At 37.5% G+C, this 16,141-nt stretch overlaps 1 protein-coding gene across 2 annotated transcripts in view; it reads left to right on the top strand.

Moving 5' to 3' along the window:
• Positions 1–16,141, top strand: part of DROSHA (drosha, ribonuclease type III) — a 72,539-nt gene that overhangs the window by 16,217 nt on the left and 40,181 nt on the right. For both annotated transcript variants that reach the window (XM_010585979.1, XM_010585978.1), the window contains exons 8-14: positions 553–639; positions 747–833; positions 3,854–3,925; positions 6,076–6,157; positions 7,228–7,302; positions 10,669–10,838; positions 15,457–15,581. In XM_010585979.1, the coding sequence (XP_010584281.1) occupies positions 553–639; positions 747–833; positions 3,854–3,925; positions 6,076–6,157; positions 7,228–7,302; positions 10,669–10,838; positions 15,457–15,581 (698 nt within the window). The remainder of the gene's footprint in view (positions 1–552; positions 640–746; positions 834–3,853; positions 3,926–6,075; positions 6,158–7,227; positions 7,303–10,668; positions 10,839–15,456; positions 15,582–16,141) is intronic.

Here is a 16,141-nt window from a genome sequence, read left to right as displayed (position 1 = left end):
TGCATCAGAGTGCATGGAGGACTGGCTGCCTTTGGACCTCACAGGCAGGCATTACAACCTGGCAGACAGAGCAGGGTTACCAGAGCTGCCTGTGGTGATAGATTAATCCCTTCTCTTCAGGCCCCAGATTTGCCCCAAGCAGATGAGCTGATACCTGTCTATCTTGATAGCATACTTTGAGATTTTCTCATGTGAGGTCCAGGTTCATTTTTGTAAGCTTTTTAAAATCAGTTTCCTGAAACAAATTATTCTGGTACGTAAACAACTAACTGCTGTGTGCAAGAAAGATGGAGAGTCAGAAGGAAAATGAAAAAACTACAGCAGTGTTTTTCACCTTTTTTTCCTTTTGAATAGCTTTAAAAATATTTCTGAAAGTGAAAAATGAAGATAAGGCCACATTTTCCCTCTTCCCAGAATGCTTAATTATGACTACCTGCTTTTATTTAATTTTTCCTAGTGCATATTTCATGGCTATTAGAAATGCTTTATTCTCTCTTTTAATCTAAATTTGCCTTGACTCTACACATAATTCTACTTATCTCTTTCTTTAAGCCCATTAAACCATGTCGCCCCATGACCAACAATGCTGGAAGACTATACCACTATCGAATCACTGTGTCGCCTCCCACAAACTTCTTAGTAAGTACTTTATAAATAATTCTAACTAGGACTCTAATTTTGTTTCCAGTGATGGAAGTAGTACTGCTTCTTGCTTACTCCCTGGTGGTTTTGTTTGCTTTTTTAAGACAGACAGACCTACTGTTATTGAGTATGATGACCATGAATATATCTTTGAAGGGTTCTCAATGTTTGCACATGCCCCACTAACAAACGTAAGTATTTTCATTACTTACATATGTGGGATTTGTTTGGAAGGTAAGCTGTTTCTGCCCTTAAGTAGAACTTCTCTAAAACAATGATACGTGTATGTTACAAACATCTCTCCAGCACTGGGGACAGGGGAAAGACATTTGTGCTGATGAGTCTCAGGTTTGGTCTTGACTAATTGTGGTGAGCATTGTCTTCAGACTGTGATGTGCATCAAAGTAATGTTTTTACATGTTTCACAGTTTGGAAGTAAAATAAATCATGGAATAACTTGTTAAAACTGTTAATTAGATTTCAATCGGGTGAGCAGGTTTGTTAAGTTGGAAAAGCTTAACAAAACGGCAACATCAACAAAAATAGGTTTTACCTTTAAGTGACAAATGGACTTTTTTCAGAGCTCTGCTCTAAAGGGATTTCTCTCTTCTAAAAACTTACCTAGACGTATCCGCTACTTTCCAACATCTGTTCAGCTTCTTCAGGAACTAGGCAAGTTACGATTTTTATTAAAAGCTGTACGTATTTAAAGGCAATTAATTTCATGCTTTGAAAGCAAATATAACAAGAAAAGGACATGATCGGTCCCTGACTGCCCTGCTTTTCCAATATAAGCTGAGTTAGCCATATCTGAATGAAAAATATGCGAAGACTTAAATTTCTGTACACTTGAAGGTTTTTTTGGTATCTTGATATTTCAAGAACTGTTTTTTTCAAATGCTGTAGTGTTTGTTTCCTTCATTTTTCTACCTATTACTAGCTACACCACCAATGCTAAAACCCAGTATAAGAATGGTTGTCAGTACAGGACTGGGATGTAAGAATACTGGAACTGAGGGGCACTGAGAAGGAAGTACATTTTTCCTGACAGCTTGCTTATGTAAAACATATGACAACACTTTACTTTTGGTGAGCTGGGGAAAGGACTCATGTTGACAAGAAGTCAGTGAGAGAGTGGAGTTCAGCCTGTGGTGTGGCAGTGTGAAGCACTCCTGCCCAGTAACATTAACTCAGCCTTGGGGTTCAAGGCAGATTGACCCAAGGCTTTACGTTTTCACTTTGCAAATGAGCAAAAAGGACCGGTTTCGTTTTACTCCCATTAAAAGGATAAAGAGACCACCTTATCTTTATAATTTTTGTGTCTACTGCATGACAGAAAGGCAAAGAATTATGGAAATCTTTAATATATAGAGAACAAGGAAAACTGTGTGTGATATGAGTAGTTAATGAAGACATTTTGTTTACTCTTCCTGTAAAGTGCATGTGTGTGTTTTCTCATTCCAAGTAGGGGAAGTGATCGGTAGCAAATTATTACTTTTTTACAGAGTTAAATACAAAGCAACACTGCATTGTCAGTTCCTGTTACTAACAGGTATAAAGACCTTTGGAACGAGTCTCTTGCTGTCTTGAGATGATTTTTGGCAACATAGAAACTGCTGTTTGAGAGACATTTTGGAACACATTTGATAAAAGGGAAGTGGCAAAGGGTAGCAAAAATAGAGATCTGAACACCAAGATCTTTGAATGAACCAAATTTCTGTAATCTGACATCTTAGCCTTGCACACAGTTAGAAGTCTTACTGCTGTTATTACTATTACTCAGTAATAATTGAGCAGGTCAGATATTAGGGGAAATGGTTAGTACAGTCATAAGAGAAATTATAATTTTCTTAATATAACTATGAAAACAATTTTACAGTACCAACCACATGTTCCTTTGCTATGTATCTGCCTGTGTATGTGGAACTCTAATTCATGGAGATTTTGGTTGTAGTCACTTCACTAAAGCATTCATTTTCTACTCAATACAAAGAAAAATACCCCAGGCTACTGAGTTTCTGAATCAGAATATCTTCCCCTGGTTGAACTTACATGTTAGAAAGTAAGCAAATGCTCCCTGTATTTATTTTTTTTTTTTAAAAGCCCCACTGATTTAAATGTAACAGGATTTCCGCTCCTTGGATTCTAAATGGGACGTTTCACTTCCAAGGTTTTTTTATTCTTGTATTCACATGTTGTATTGTATCAAATTGTAGGAAATGCAATTTTTTGTTTGGTTATTTGGTGTAGCTCCTTAGTTTATCATGCAGATATCAACAGATTTTTGTAGACAAAATAGTCAAATGTTTGACAGTGGGCTGCAAGAAGATGCAAGCAGAATATTGCCCCTGTGCTAATTCCATTGATTTCAGTGCAACCCCAGCACTGTTCAGATATTTGTCTGCTTATCAATGCAAAATAACCTTGGGTTGCCTAACTTTCACAGACCGTTGACTTGTTCTAAGATTCTTTTATGCTTGCAAGGCCAGTGAATAGTAAAACTTGCTAAGAGCTGTAGATGTGTAGGGCAGGATTAGGCATTTCTGTAGTCTTTCAGAAATTTAGCTTTTTTGCTTTAAAAAATCCCATTTAAAACACATACCTTCAGTAGTCCATGGACTTCAAAAACAAAGGAACTTTTTTTTAAAGGTGAAAAAAAGGAATTGGATGTTTGTCTTACTAGTTAGTTGAGTGAACTTCTGAGAATATTTATTGGATGAAATTAGTATAAACCTATAAATTTATCCTGAAGTTCTTACATTGTGTTGCTATAACTTAAAGCCATATTTTAAGACAGTATAGCTAACAGAATTGGCAGTGTGCTAAAAACACCTTGCCTTCAGGTCACTGTATCAATCTGACATGTTGTGTCACCAACAATAAATTCACTTCCAAACATACAAGTGAGAGAAGATACAGGTTTACTAAGGTTTGCTTTTTCTTCTAAACAAAATTTCATCTCCAGTAGATGGCATTATTTAATCTTCCTTTACCGTCCCTCCTGTCAGCACTGTGTTATTACAGAGGGGGGATTTAGAACTGTTACTTCTCTTGCACATGCTTGTGTTCCTGCCTTTGCATGATCCCCCAGAGCAGCTGTTTCAGTAAGTGCCCTTTTCAGCAGACAGTAATGCCTTTGCAAACAAAATTGTATTAAGTATACATTTGATGCTGTATAGTTTTTCATGCTGAATTTCTGTTTTCCTTCCAGATTCCTCTATGTAAAGTAATCAGATTTAACATTGACTACACAATTCATTTCATTGAGGAGATGATGCCTGAGGTAAGAAGGATAATTAGTCAAAAAGTCAGAGTGGGTTATGAGTTGTCGATATGCTTAGTGGATTAAACTCTTCAGAATCCCATCTCGTGAAGTCTCCAAGAGACAGGCTGTATTCTGAACAAATGGCTGAAAAGGAGCTTGCACTCACAGGTACTAGCATAAATCCATCTACCTAGGCTATCATATATTAAAATCAAATAGTAAGAAGTGCTTATATCCATAGCTTCTTTTCATATTAAGTTATATACAATATATGTCAGGTACTCTTATCTGTAAGCTGAGATAGGCATTATCCTTCTTTTACGGATGACGAAAATAAGGCATATGGAGGTGCTGGTTTGCCGGGACCACGTAAGTCAATGGCAGAGCTGAAACTTAATCATGAGTTTGAAGCTCTGAAGATTGCTTATCAGTACTTAATATAAGCTGTTGCCAAAACAAATTTCCGGTAGATACAAACAAAGCACATTGAGTTCATAATCTTTTTTTTTTTTTTTTTTTGTTGTTATTACAAATTAATCTCTGGTGAAGCCAGTTTGTGAAGTAAATTGTTGCAGTGGAACAGCATGCATAGGTACAGAAACACTCCTGCATATTAACTACAAAGATCAGTGTTTAATTTGGTCACATTGTCATGGTTTAACCCCAGCTGGCAACTAAGCCCCTCACAGCTGCTTGCTCGTTCCCCCCAGTGGGATGTGGGAGAGAATTGGAAGAGTAAAAGTGAGAAAAGTCATGGTTTGAGATAAAGACAGTTTAATAGGTAAAGCAAAAGTTGTGCATGCAAGCAAAGCAAAACAAGGAATTCATTCACCACTTCCCATGGGCAGGCAGGAGTTCAGCCATCTGCAGGACAGCAGGGCTCCATCAGGCATAACAAGTACCTGGGAAGACAGAACACTGTAACTCTGAATGTCTCCCCCTTCTTTCTTCCCCCAGCTTTATATGCTGAGCGTGACATCATATGGTCTGGAATACCCCTTTGGCCAGTTTGGGTCGGCTGTCCCGGCTGTGTCCCCTCCCAACTCCTTGTGCCCTCCCAGCCTCCTCGCTGGTGGGGTGGGTGAGAAGCAGAAAAGGCACTGACTTTGTGCAAGCACTGCTCAGCAGTAAGGAAAACATCCCTGTGTTATCAACACTGTTTCCAGCACAAATCCAAAACACAGCCCCATACTAGCTACAGTGAAGAAAATTAACCCTATACCAGCCAAAACCAGCACACGCATACATTTACATTTTTCTTGCTAGATATCTCTCTTTTTTGTTGCTCAACATCATTGAAATATATGCAAGAACTCTGAAATTCCTCAGCAAGATTAATGTGATCAAAACAATTCATTTCTTGTTACTGAATCTGCTGTGTTGTCTCCAAATCTTGTTCTAAAACAACAAATGGCCACCAAGCAAAATAGGCAATTTGACATTTTTCTGGAATCCTGGTCAATTAGCTACGGCACTGTTTGCAGACCATCTTTACTAATGCATTCTTGTGAAAGAGATACTTTTTTTTAGCTTTGGAATTTATGGCTGGTATCACAGTACAATTTATATCAACCTGGCCTGATTTTGTTCATTAAGGAAGGTTTTTTAAGTTCCTTCATTTCTGAATGGAAGCCCTTTGCTTTAAAGGAGCTGCTTCCCCCCTTGATGAGAAGAATCTCTTTTTTTTTTTTTCTCCTCTCTGTTTTTTTTTTTCCCTATCTTTTCCTGTTGGCTTTGTGTTGTACTGATATTTTGGTATGGAAGTGATCATGGTATCACTGATTATAAACATTTAATATGAACACGTAGGAAAAAAGTGAATTACAAGAAAGATCCTTCTGAGAAATATGTCATCTGCTTAGCTTACTTGGGTGAAAGGGTTTTAGTGCATGGTGAACTATCGCAGATTGATAATTTCTGCCTATAGCGTTGATTTGGACATTGACTAAAGAGTCTTCATTACAATGCTTTCTTGACAGTGCTTTCTGAAGAGATCAATCTGTTATGTTACAGTAGGTGATTACAGATATATCAATACTGTTTCCAGTGTCTAGCAGTTGGCAAATATGAAAACACTGTTTTTTTCATTGTTTTATTTAAATATATGTGAGTGGCATTACTTGTAGTACAATATTAAATAATTCTGGTTTATTTTTTTCTTTTCCCAGAATTTTTGTGTGAGAGGTCTTGAGCTGTTCTCTTCATATTTATTCAAAGATATTTTGGAGCTCTATGACTGGAATCTTAAAGGTAACTTTTAGGGGAAAAAAAACCCCCATACAAAAACCCAATTAATTGCAGCTTTTGTAAATAGGACTCTATTTTGTTGTGTTCTTTGGTTTAAAAAGAAAAAAAGTGAGGAGGGACCTCAAAAGAACAAGTCAAATGCTGGTTTATGTGAGAGGGACAAACTTCCACTTTGTTCTTCAAGAAGATGAAATATATTAGAGTTCATTAGTGTGGGCTGTAGCAATTGAAATGCACAAACTTGATACTGTATTCCTGCAGACTAAACTTCTTCCTTAATCCAAAACTGTTCTTTTTAATCAAATGGTAAATATTATCTCTGTAATATTGCACAGTATCGTGTGCGTGGTATTTTGGAAGTCAAGGTGTCAGGTAAACTATTCTCTGTTTTTACAAGCTAACAAACAAGTTACTCGTACAGCATTTCTCTACAGTCAACTTGCAAAGCAGTGTCATACAGACAGCCATAGAGGGATAACGTATCATTATAGTTGAATGTTTTTGACTTGACAAGATGAAAATACATGTTTCTGTGAAGACTGTGACAAAGGAGAATTTCAGGGATGATTCTTCCCTTGGTCTAAAAGAAAACCGAGAATATCAAGGGAATTTCATTTCAGTATCTGTAGGTGTGTTTGGTGTCTTGACTTTGTCTATGGAGATGCATTCTGCACTTCTGCAGTTAAACAGAGGAGCATACAAGTTTCACACATTGTGTGTAGCCTTCCTTGGTTTGATACTAGATGTATTCTAATATCAATGTTACCTTTCATATCACTGGTTCTGATTGTTTGTTCTTTTTTAACACCAGGTACTTACTGGTTTTGCATGCAAAGCTTTGGATGATGAAATAGGAAACAAAAAACCCACAAAATAGCATCAAGGAAATTTCCTTGTGATCTTTGTTGTTGTAACCAAAAAAACTCCCCACTAATTGGGAGGGACTAATAAGCTAGTGCATCATTTGGCACGTTTCATCATAATTTTATCTGCAGCAGGGTGGCCTTCTTTTTTTATTTCTTTTGCAGAAACATTGCAGTTCATAATTTTTCTGTGTTTCTTTCATATTTAAGGTCCTTCACTTGAAAATGATTCTGTTAGCTGCCCCAGATTTCACTTCATGCCGCGATTTGTGAGATTTCTTCCAGGTAATGTTTGTATTATGTAGCTTTATGGAAATTAGATCTGAAAAATACAACCCCCCCAAAAACACACCCCCATTAAAAAAAAACAAAACAAACAAACAAAAACTTGCTGCAAGTCAAATGGTTCAGTCAGTGCAGAGATCTGGTGCTTCCCTCTGAAGTCTTTAGTGCTTGCTGGCAATCTGGATGGTTTACTCAGAACTGGGATTCACATGGTCAGGCCAAGTCTCGCTTCCAGCTTTTGTCTCTGTCGTGGTGATTTTAGGCAGTTCTGGGTCATCCTTGTCTTGCCCTGAGACGGAGCTGTGGCATTTGAGGAGTGCTATTACCTAATTTCACATGTGAAACTGAATTTAATGTCCCCTTTGCTCTTCAGGGTACTGTGTGATTGTATTAAAATTCCTGATGTGCAGTTTTGAGTGTCAGCATGATTGGCACACGTGAGCACATGTTGTTCTGATTGTTTCTTTCTTTATCTTAATGTAAACTTAGACCTTGCAGCAAATGTTGAACGACAGAAAAACACCATTCTGGTGCAATTCAATGCTAGCCTGCCAGCCAAGGACAAGCTTTAGTGTGGAGCGTTACGCTTATTTTGAGTGAACAGCTTGTGCGGGCATTTAACACATCCTAATGTACTAGGACGGACTTTCAGTTGATATAAATGTCATGGCTCCATTGAAAATGTGTCCTGCTGAGATCTTGCCAGTGATTGCTCCAGAAGGGTTGTGTGGACAGGAGGATGTGTTTCAGCTGCTGGAATGAGGGTGCAGAGGAGACATGGAACAATCTTCATCATGAGGGCTGTGGCCTGGAGGTGCTCTCTGCTCTGGGCTTTGAAACTTAGTTGGGCTATTAATTATAGCTGTAACTAAATGAGGTTTGGCTCATTACTGTGGAGAGTACTGATGGCTGGATGACTATATTTCTAATTGTTGTTCCTTCCTGGCTGCACAACACTGTTCAATCAGAAGCAGAGCTCTGAGGCTTGGTAGCAAACATTGATTTGGTTCTGCTGAAGCAATTTACAAAATAAGCCATCAAGCCACATGTGGCTGATTAACTTGACCTCATCACAAAATGAGAACAAGTTTGACCTGCCTGGTTTGTGTAGCTTGAGGGTGTTTTCCTGTTAGTTTGGGGTCTTTATATTCTGATTTGTTTTATTTTAGTTTAGAAGTCAGCTCTTTCTGCACGGCTGGATTGTTTCCTGATAGGGAAAGATAAGTCTCAATAACATGTATTCCTGTGTGTTTCCTCTTTAAGGTTCCCAGCCTTCTAACTATTTTTAAATGTGTCTTTTTCCTGATATTTCTGCATATGTAGTTGCCTTTTAGCATCTTTATGATAGATTTTTTTTTAATGAAGTTTGCATTTTGTATTGATTATATTCTGTGATGTCCTTGGAGATTTTTAATTTCCAGAGAGTGGGAATCTCTTTCCTCCAGGTACATTTGCAGAACATTATATATCTATGTCTATTCAAAGAAGATATATTGGTGTAACAGATCTCCACACATCCATCAACTGTCTCTAACCACAGAAATGAATTGCTGATTTCCCATCCCCTCTACTTTTCTTTCTTTCTTATTTTTCTAACATGGTCTAAAAATATGAGGTTTGGGATGTCAGATTTTCTATGTGGATTACTTAGAGACAGGCCTTGGATAGCTCTGAGCTAATCATACCAGGTTTACTGAGTGCCAGAGATGGCACAGCATGCGGAATAGTTGCTGTATTGTATTTATTGTGATAGATTTTTATGATGATAAATATATTAAGAGAGTAAAAGACTAGGAAAAAAAAAACATTTGAGGTCCCAAGTACTGCATGTTCTGACCCAGGAAAGGTCAGGTCTCTAACTACTGTTAAGCACAGCTATCTATAGCAACCTGTACCCTTGCTGTAAGCAGTCTTCAGTGAGTAAGGCTACGCTTTTTTTTTTTTTAGTGATGATTGGACATGGGCTACCTCTTGTGTAACAGTATAATCTAGTTGCTGACAAAGACAAAAGTCTTGTAAACTGAGTCCCCCTTTAATTTGAAGGAAAACTTTGCACATTTAAAAATCTGCCCCTGTAGCTATTTGGAAGTATTTTCTGTTTCCAGTGAGGTTTGGGATGTATTTTCCCTATTTAAGGTTCCCTCTTGGAGTTTGAATGAGGTTAATTGTTCTAAGAGGCCAAGTTACATCATTCCCTTTCATCCTTTCTGTACCATAGTGCTGTAATCCCAGCTGAAGTAAGAGAAGTGCTTGTTCCCTCATGTGTCTTGTAGAGGACATTATCTTATGCAGCATTGCTGTTACAGAGCAGTTCTGCGAGGCTTTTCCTGTGTGCTTGGGATCCTATTCTTTGCGCTGTGGCATCATCACCACATTGCTCTAAGGCTTTACTTCTGGTTTTAGTCCATTCCTTTTTTTGTGTGTGTAGTGATAGAGAGAATGTACTCAGTGGCAGGACCAGATTGCTGCTGCTCCCTGGGGAAAGGAAAACAACATTTGTGCTCTGTGGGGATGAAACTTGAAGATGCCTCCTTACTACAGACTAACACCCTGTTGTTGAAGGAGGGGGTTGGAGAGATGTGTGTCAGAATTAAAGCACTGTACAAACACGTCTATCTTTTTACTCATGAGCAAACATACTGAATTTGAATAGTCAGTGTCTTCTGAGTGGTGGTCTGTCAAGACCATCACTTGTTTTTCCTGTTTGCATCTTCACATCTGCAACTGGCTACCTGGAGCCAGTCAGATGTTTATTATGCTGTCTTCCTTTGTTACAAGCAGCCTTTGTTGTGCATGTTTCCTGGGGTCTCAGAAGTATTTAGCAGTTTTCATGTGCCCTTGATTCATTTAGTGACAGATGACAGCATGAGGCTCTTTAGTCTTCATTACTGCAGGTACAGCATGTAAGCACTATAGATGAGTTTTAAATGCAGGGATAACTTGCTACATTCATCCAGAAGTATCCTGTAAAATTTTGAGTGTTCTTTAAAAAAGCTGCATAAAAGCCTAAAGGCTTTTTAACTACCATTGTAAAAAGAATTACAAAAGTGTGAAAAGGAAGATATAACTGGACAATGTAACTGATTCTTCTGCCTGCTCATTTTAAAGTTTTTTAAGGCAAGTTAGAAACTTCAGCTTTACAGTATGATGAAACTGTTACTCTTGCTACCATTACTGTTAGTGCTTCCAGTTTAGCAAAGTGTTTATGCATGTGCAGTATTCATCAATAAAACATTTGTCAACTTGCTTAAGCATTTTGCATTTCATTTTGCTCATCCAAATATTTTGTGTTCTGCATATTTTCTCTTTTGCTTGTACTTTAGGAGTGAATATCTGAAACGTGTTTTATTTATTTATGTTTTTAAGATGGAGGAAAAGAAGTACTCTCAATGCATCAGATTCTTCTCTACTTGTTACGATGCAATAAAGCTCTGGTACCTGAAGAGGAGATTGCCAACATGCTTCAGTGGGAAGAACTGGAATGGCAGAAATATGCAGAAGAATGCAAAGGGATGATCGTTACCAGCCCTGGCATGGTAGAGCAAATAATTCTGATATATGAAGAACCCAATGACACGTGCATGTCTTGTTTCAGAGGGTTTGCTACAGGCTGAATTGGAAAGGGAAAAGATGACGAATGACAGTTGCAGATTGCTATAGGAACAGTTCATTGACTTTTTCCAACCCTGGGAAGAATTGCACCCACTGCAGCTCTACTGAAGGGCAGATTTCCAGACAAGCACTGTTTCAATGTGCGCGTTAAAAGGAGTGGCTATATTTTATGTATGTGAAACTGTAGTTTGCTCCACTGCTTTATTACTTTCTCGGAAAGTCTTTATGTTCATGATCTCATTCTCTTTTCCCTGACACAGGACCAGAGAATTAGTAACTATTTGCTATTTTCTTTCATCTTCCTCTTTTGACCCTCAAGCTCTACTTAAAGTGCACTGTCCAGATTCTGCTGTGAATACGGAAAAGGTGTTTTCTGCCTATGTGGTTTTTCCACACTGTTTCTATGTTGCTCTTGCTCACACTGAGGAATTTTGTGTACGTTAATGAATGCATCCATTAGTTTTCAGTGCCAAGCTTGAAACCCCTATGGCCTTATTATTTTTGGAACAATTAGTATTTTAAAGCATATGTTCTCTGAACACAGCTCCTTTCAACTCCAGTGTTTATGTGAATTTAGCCTGGTTTTCTGACTTTCACACTTAAGAAATGTGGGTCACAAGAATAGATGATATCTCCTAAAAGCTGCAGGGTTCTGTGTGCATGGTTTGGTCAGTATTGCAAAGTAGTATCTCGGTAGTAGAGGCATGTTTTGGACCTAATATTTTAGACTGCCATGCAGCTTTCTTGGTTGTAATACCTTTCTTTCTCCTAATTCATTTTCCTCCTTTCCTTATAACTTAACTTCTTAGCTTGTGCAGAAAGTGTGACTTGGTATCATGCCTCAGGGAAATTTAGTTTGCTAACTGAAAAACCTGTCCCCAAACTGCAGCCAGGGTGACTTCCTAAGTATATTTTTCAAGTTCATATTTTTAAGTATGGCTGCATTACGTTTAGTAAACTACTTTATAAGCTAATCATAACTTGGGCAGGATAATTTATTTTTGCCTTGATTTCATTCTGAGTGTTTTCCTTCTGGCTAAAACTTTCTAAACCAAAAGGAGAATAAGATCATCTGTGGGAACATGAAATACAGAATACATGTAAACTCTCACTATGGAAAATTCTACCTGAGCTGGTTAAAACTTGAGTGCTAAACCAGAATCTCATAATAGAAATTGTTAGCCAGCGTTAACTGCTTAACTTAATGTTGCCTGTGGTTTCTGCGATACAAGGCACATCCTAGTGCACAAGTCATCAGCATCTGAATGGTATATGCTGACATAACTTCAGTGGTTTTGCTGAAGATCTGCTGATTTCAGCTAGTTGAAAACTTGCTTTTTTGTTTAGCATGAAGGAATGCATATATGCTCCTTCCTTCTGTCACTGAACTGTAAATGTCTGTACGCACAAGGCAGTGCAGTTTGTGAGTGGTAGTGTTAATTTTGAGATTTTGTGTGATTTTTACTGACAGACTTTGCATTCTACAAGATAATGTTTTTAAAGATGCGTGTGGACATGAAAATATGTAAGCATAAAAGAAATCTGCAGCACTTTGAAACGTCATGTTACAATGCCATCATTAGAACATGTTTTTTCTCAGGAAGATTGCAATGTCTTAGTTTGTAGATTTTTTTCTGCTCATTGCAGCATATTCAATTGGGTATGAAAGTAAGCAAAACAGAGTACGAAAGCATTTTCTGTGCATTTTACAACGTTAGAAGATAAAACAGTTCTGTAACAGAGACAATGTGAAACTGTTTTAGAAAATGACAGCTCTTCAATTCAATTTTATCCACTTGACACAACAAAGTAAAAACACTAAATTTTATTTTGATGCTTTCCTCCACAACATCACTTCAGAACTAATAATTCCTCTTGTGAGCAGATCTAGGTTTTATATATGTATTTTATTTTTTTTAAAAGTAAGGTGTATATATGCATGATGGAGAAGGGAAAAACTTTTGATAGACATATAAATCCCATTTACTTAAACAGCTAACAATAGTTCAGCATTATTTAAAACCATTTAATTTATTCATGGTCTTTCATTAGTTCAGTGAAACTTTGTGTCGGAGTAGTTTTAAAGGTTCACAAATTTTAATCCTCTTTAATACTTCACTCTTTCTAAAATATTGCTGCTTTTTCACTAATACAAATACATATGTATTTTAATATACTTTTGAACTACATGTGCATGCAATCTGATCATGTCTTCTAATATCAGCAAGGCCTTGACTGATGAGGTTTGGAGTAGGAAACAAAGGTAATGGGCCTCTGTTCTGTTAGAATTTCTTTGGTTTTGATGAGATTTTAAAAGCGAGGTTGTGATTATTAGATGGTCTCTCACAGCACTTCTTTTAAAAGAACACGGGGATAAAAATCAGGAAGAGTAACATCTAATTTGATTGTGTCCTGCCTGCTGGTGTGCCATTTATACTGTATGTTTCTGTACAGTGCTGTTTGTTCATTTAACCTTCAGAAACGGCACCAGAGAGGAAGCTCGTGTTCACCATGCTGAAGGAAAAAAGCACAGCCCGGCTACACTTCTCTCATAACTCAGTGAAGGAACAGTTGTGATTAAGTCTTAAACAAGGAGTTCTTCTGTCCTGGTTGTTATCAGGCATCTGTGAACGGCTGTGTAACTGAGTGACAAAACCCAAAGGCAGCGGCCTATAAATTAAAAGAAAGGGTCTGGTTTTGAGTGATCCCGAGGCCAGGTGTTTCACACAGACCCTGCTGTAGGCCTATTGAAAGCTCTTCTCCCTTTCACACTTTTGAGGATCAGATTACTTCTATTTAAGTGTCTAAAATGTGAAACATTTGAATAGGAAAATATTGTCTGTATTTTTTTAAATATATTGGTTGTAATTGGTGTATTGAGTATAATTATTGTTTCATATTCTGTTAATCGTATTTTGCTGCCTTGGTTCTCAGAGGAGATGTGTAGCAAGGTTGCTTTTTTGAGAGGGGTGGGGATGGGAGAAGGTCCTCATTTTTAATGTTAAGAGAGGGGGGAACCAACAAACAACTTTTCTGAAGATAAAAACTTTTCAAATTGGCTTTATGCAAACCCCGCAAAACCAGATAAACTTAAATTTCAGGACTTCAAGCTCTGGTTTAGAGAACAATATTCTGCCTGCTACAAGTCCTCCACATGTTTTTCATTAGATTTTGTTGTCCTAATCCCTCTTTATTAGAAGTGCTGTGGGGAAAACCTTTTCTCTTCTTTTTTTTTTTTTTTTTTTAAGCCTGGCAGCATGAGCTAACTAACTTAAAATTTTTTTATTTTTCACTTTTTTTGGCTGAGGAGATGTAACATTATGTTCAGGCATCATGTCTTAAGGGAAGCTGATAAGCATTTTTCCCTTGGAAAATGTTTCTCTATCTGAATGTCAAAGTTTTAAGTAAGTTTTTGGGTTTTTAGAATAGATTGGAAATGTGGCCACCTGATGAGGCTTACCTTTATTTAAAGAATTGGCTTTGTTTATCCATGCAGAAAATGATTCCTGTGAACAGTTCTACCAAGGTGGTTTGAAGGGTAAAAGCTTTGTTCTTGACACAATTTTTATTGTTTTGTGAAGAGAATGGTGGGAGCTGTTTCTGTAACTCTGAAACTCATCTTTGAGAAATTCACAATACTAAATGAGAAGTTTTGAGATGCAGGTAACTAGAAGTAATGCCCTTTTTCTGAAACCTTAGACAAGCAGAAAATATTGGCCTCATCCAGCTGATTGCAAAGTGGGGAGTAAGCAGGCACATAACAAAGCAGCTTGCCAGGTAATGGAGAAAATGTTTACTTGGAGACAAACTGTGCACCTTCAACTGAATTTTTAAATGTTAGATAAGTGATCGAGAGCTCTGTAAGCAGCATGTCTTCTGCAGTGATGTGCAATTACTCATTTTTTGTGTTTTTAGAGGTGAAGTGAAAGTTGCCTCCTTCTATATTGTCCTTTTTAACTATAAAAAGAACTTATGTTTTGAAGTGTAAAAAGGACAAAAGTCTCCTCATTATACGAGACTGTATTCCTCATTCTACACATCAGCCTAGGAGCCTTTTCTAAGAGTAGCATGACAAATTTTTTTAATGCTGTTTAGTCAGTGTGATTGAATGGATCTAATAATGGCTTTACTTGCTTTGAGAAATCAGGAACCAAACTAAAATTAGAGAGGTAACCTGATCTTAGTGAACTGCTCAGGCATGTGGGAGCTTGGATGCCAGAATGCTAATCCTAATTTTATTTCCAGTGTGATGTTCAACCAAAGAAAGTTGCTTTAAGTTCTTGGAAATAATCAAATGGTAGATTTCCTAATTTGTAAAATGAAAATAAAAAGACTTCCTTTTTTCGCTGAGAGCGCTGTCAGTTAACTTTGTTTCAGTCATTGTCATTACCAAATATTTATTACAATATTAATGATTAGTTTTATGTGTATTTTAATAAGCTTGGAACAATGTTGCTTCATGGTTCCTAGATGGTGTGGGCTAGAGGCAACAAATTTTCCATGGAGCTGTTGTCAATTTTTATATTTTGTTGTTTCTCCTAGAAACCCAGCTCAGTTCGTATTGATCAACTGGACCGCGAACAGTTCAATCCTGATGTAATTACTTTCCCCATTATTGTCCACTTCGGGATACGACCTGCTCAACTCAGTTATGCTGGAGATCCTCAGTAAGATGCTTTTCCTTCCACCTTTCGTTCAGAAACTCATTACTGTTGTCATTTGTGGCTTAAATAGGGCTTGTTTATGTGCTTAATTGAGTACAACATAAAGCTTAGTGCTTATGACATTGGACACAAGCTCTTGTAAATTAGAGAATATAAGGTATAACTTCTTTTTTCTGGCATAATTCAGGATCTACTGAAGGAAATGTGTATGCATGTGCAGTACGAAATTTCTCAACCTGAGAACAGGTCTTCTAGGTCCGGCCAAAGGTTCCTCAAGCTCCATGTTATTTCTCTGAGAGGCCAGTTGCAGGTTTTCAGAGAGAAAATAAGTGTAACAGGAAGGCAGAGGGGGGGAAATACTTACCCAGGCTTCCAAAGGTGTGTAGCATATGGACTTCTGAGTTAGAGGATGTATTTAGATAGTTATGTTTAACAGCCCTGAATGGACCTTCTTTCTCTAAATTTCTCGAATCACTGTTTGAGTCTTTTTATGCTACTGACAGGGAGAACATTCCAGGTAATCGCTTCCCCAGTAATATTGTGCATCATATAAAAAAGGACTG

The sequence above is a fragment of the Haliaeetus leucocephalus genome, unplaced genomic scaffold, assembly GCF_000737465.1.
Source record: "Haliaeetus leucocephalus isolate CR32 unplaced genomic scaffold, Haliaeetus_leucocephalus-4.0 Scaffold137, whole genome shotgun sequence".
In the NCBI taxonomy this organism is placed as follows: domain Eukaryota; kingdom Metazoa; phylum Chordata; class Aves; order Accipitriformes; family Accipitridae; genus Haliaeetus; species Haliaeetus leucocephalus.
Note: the sequence above shows the minus strand (reverse complement) of the source record. Positions and strands in the feature narration are given on the sequence as shown.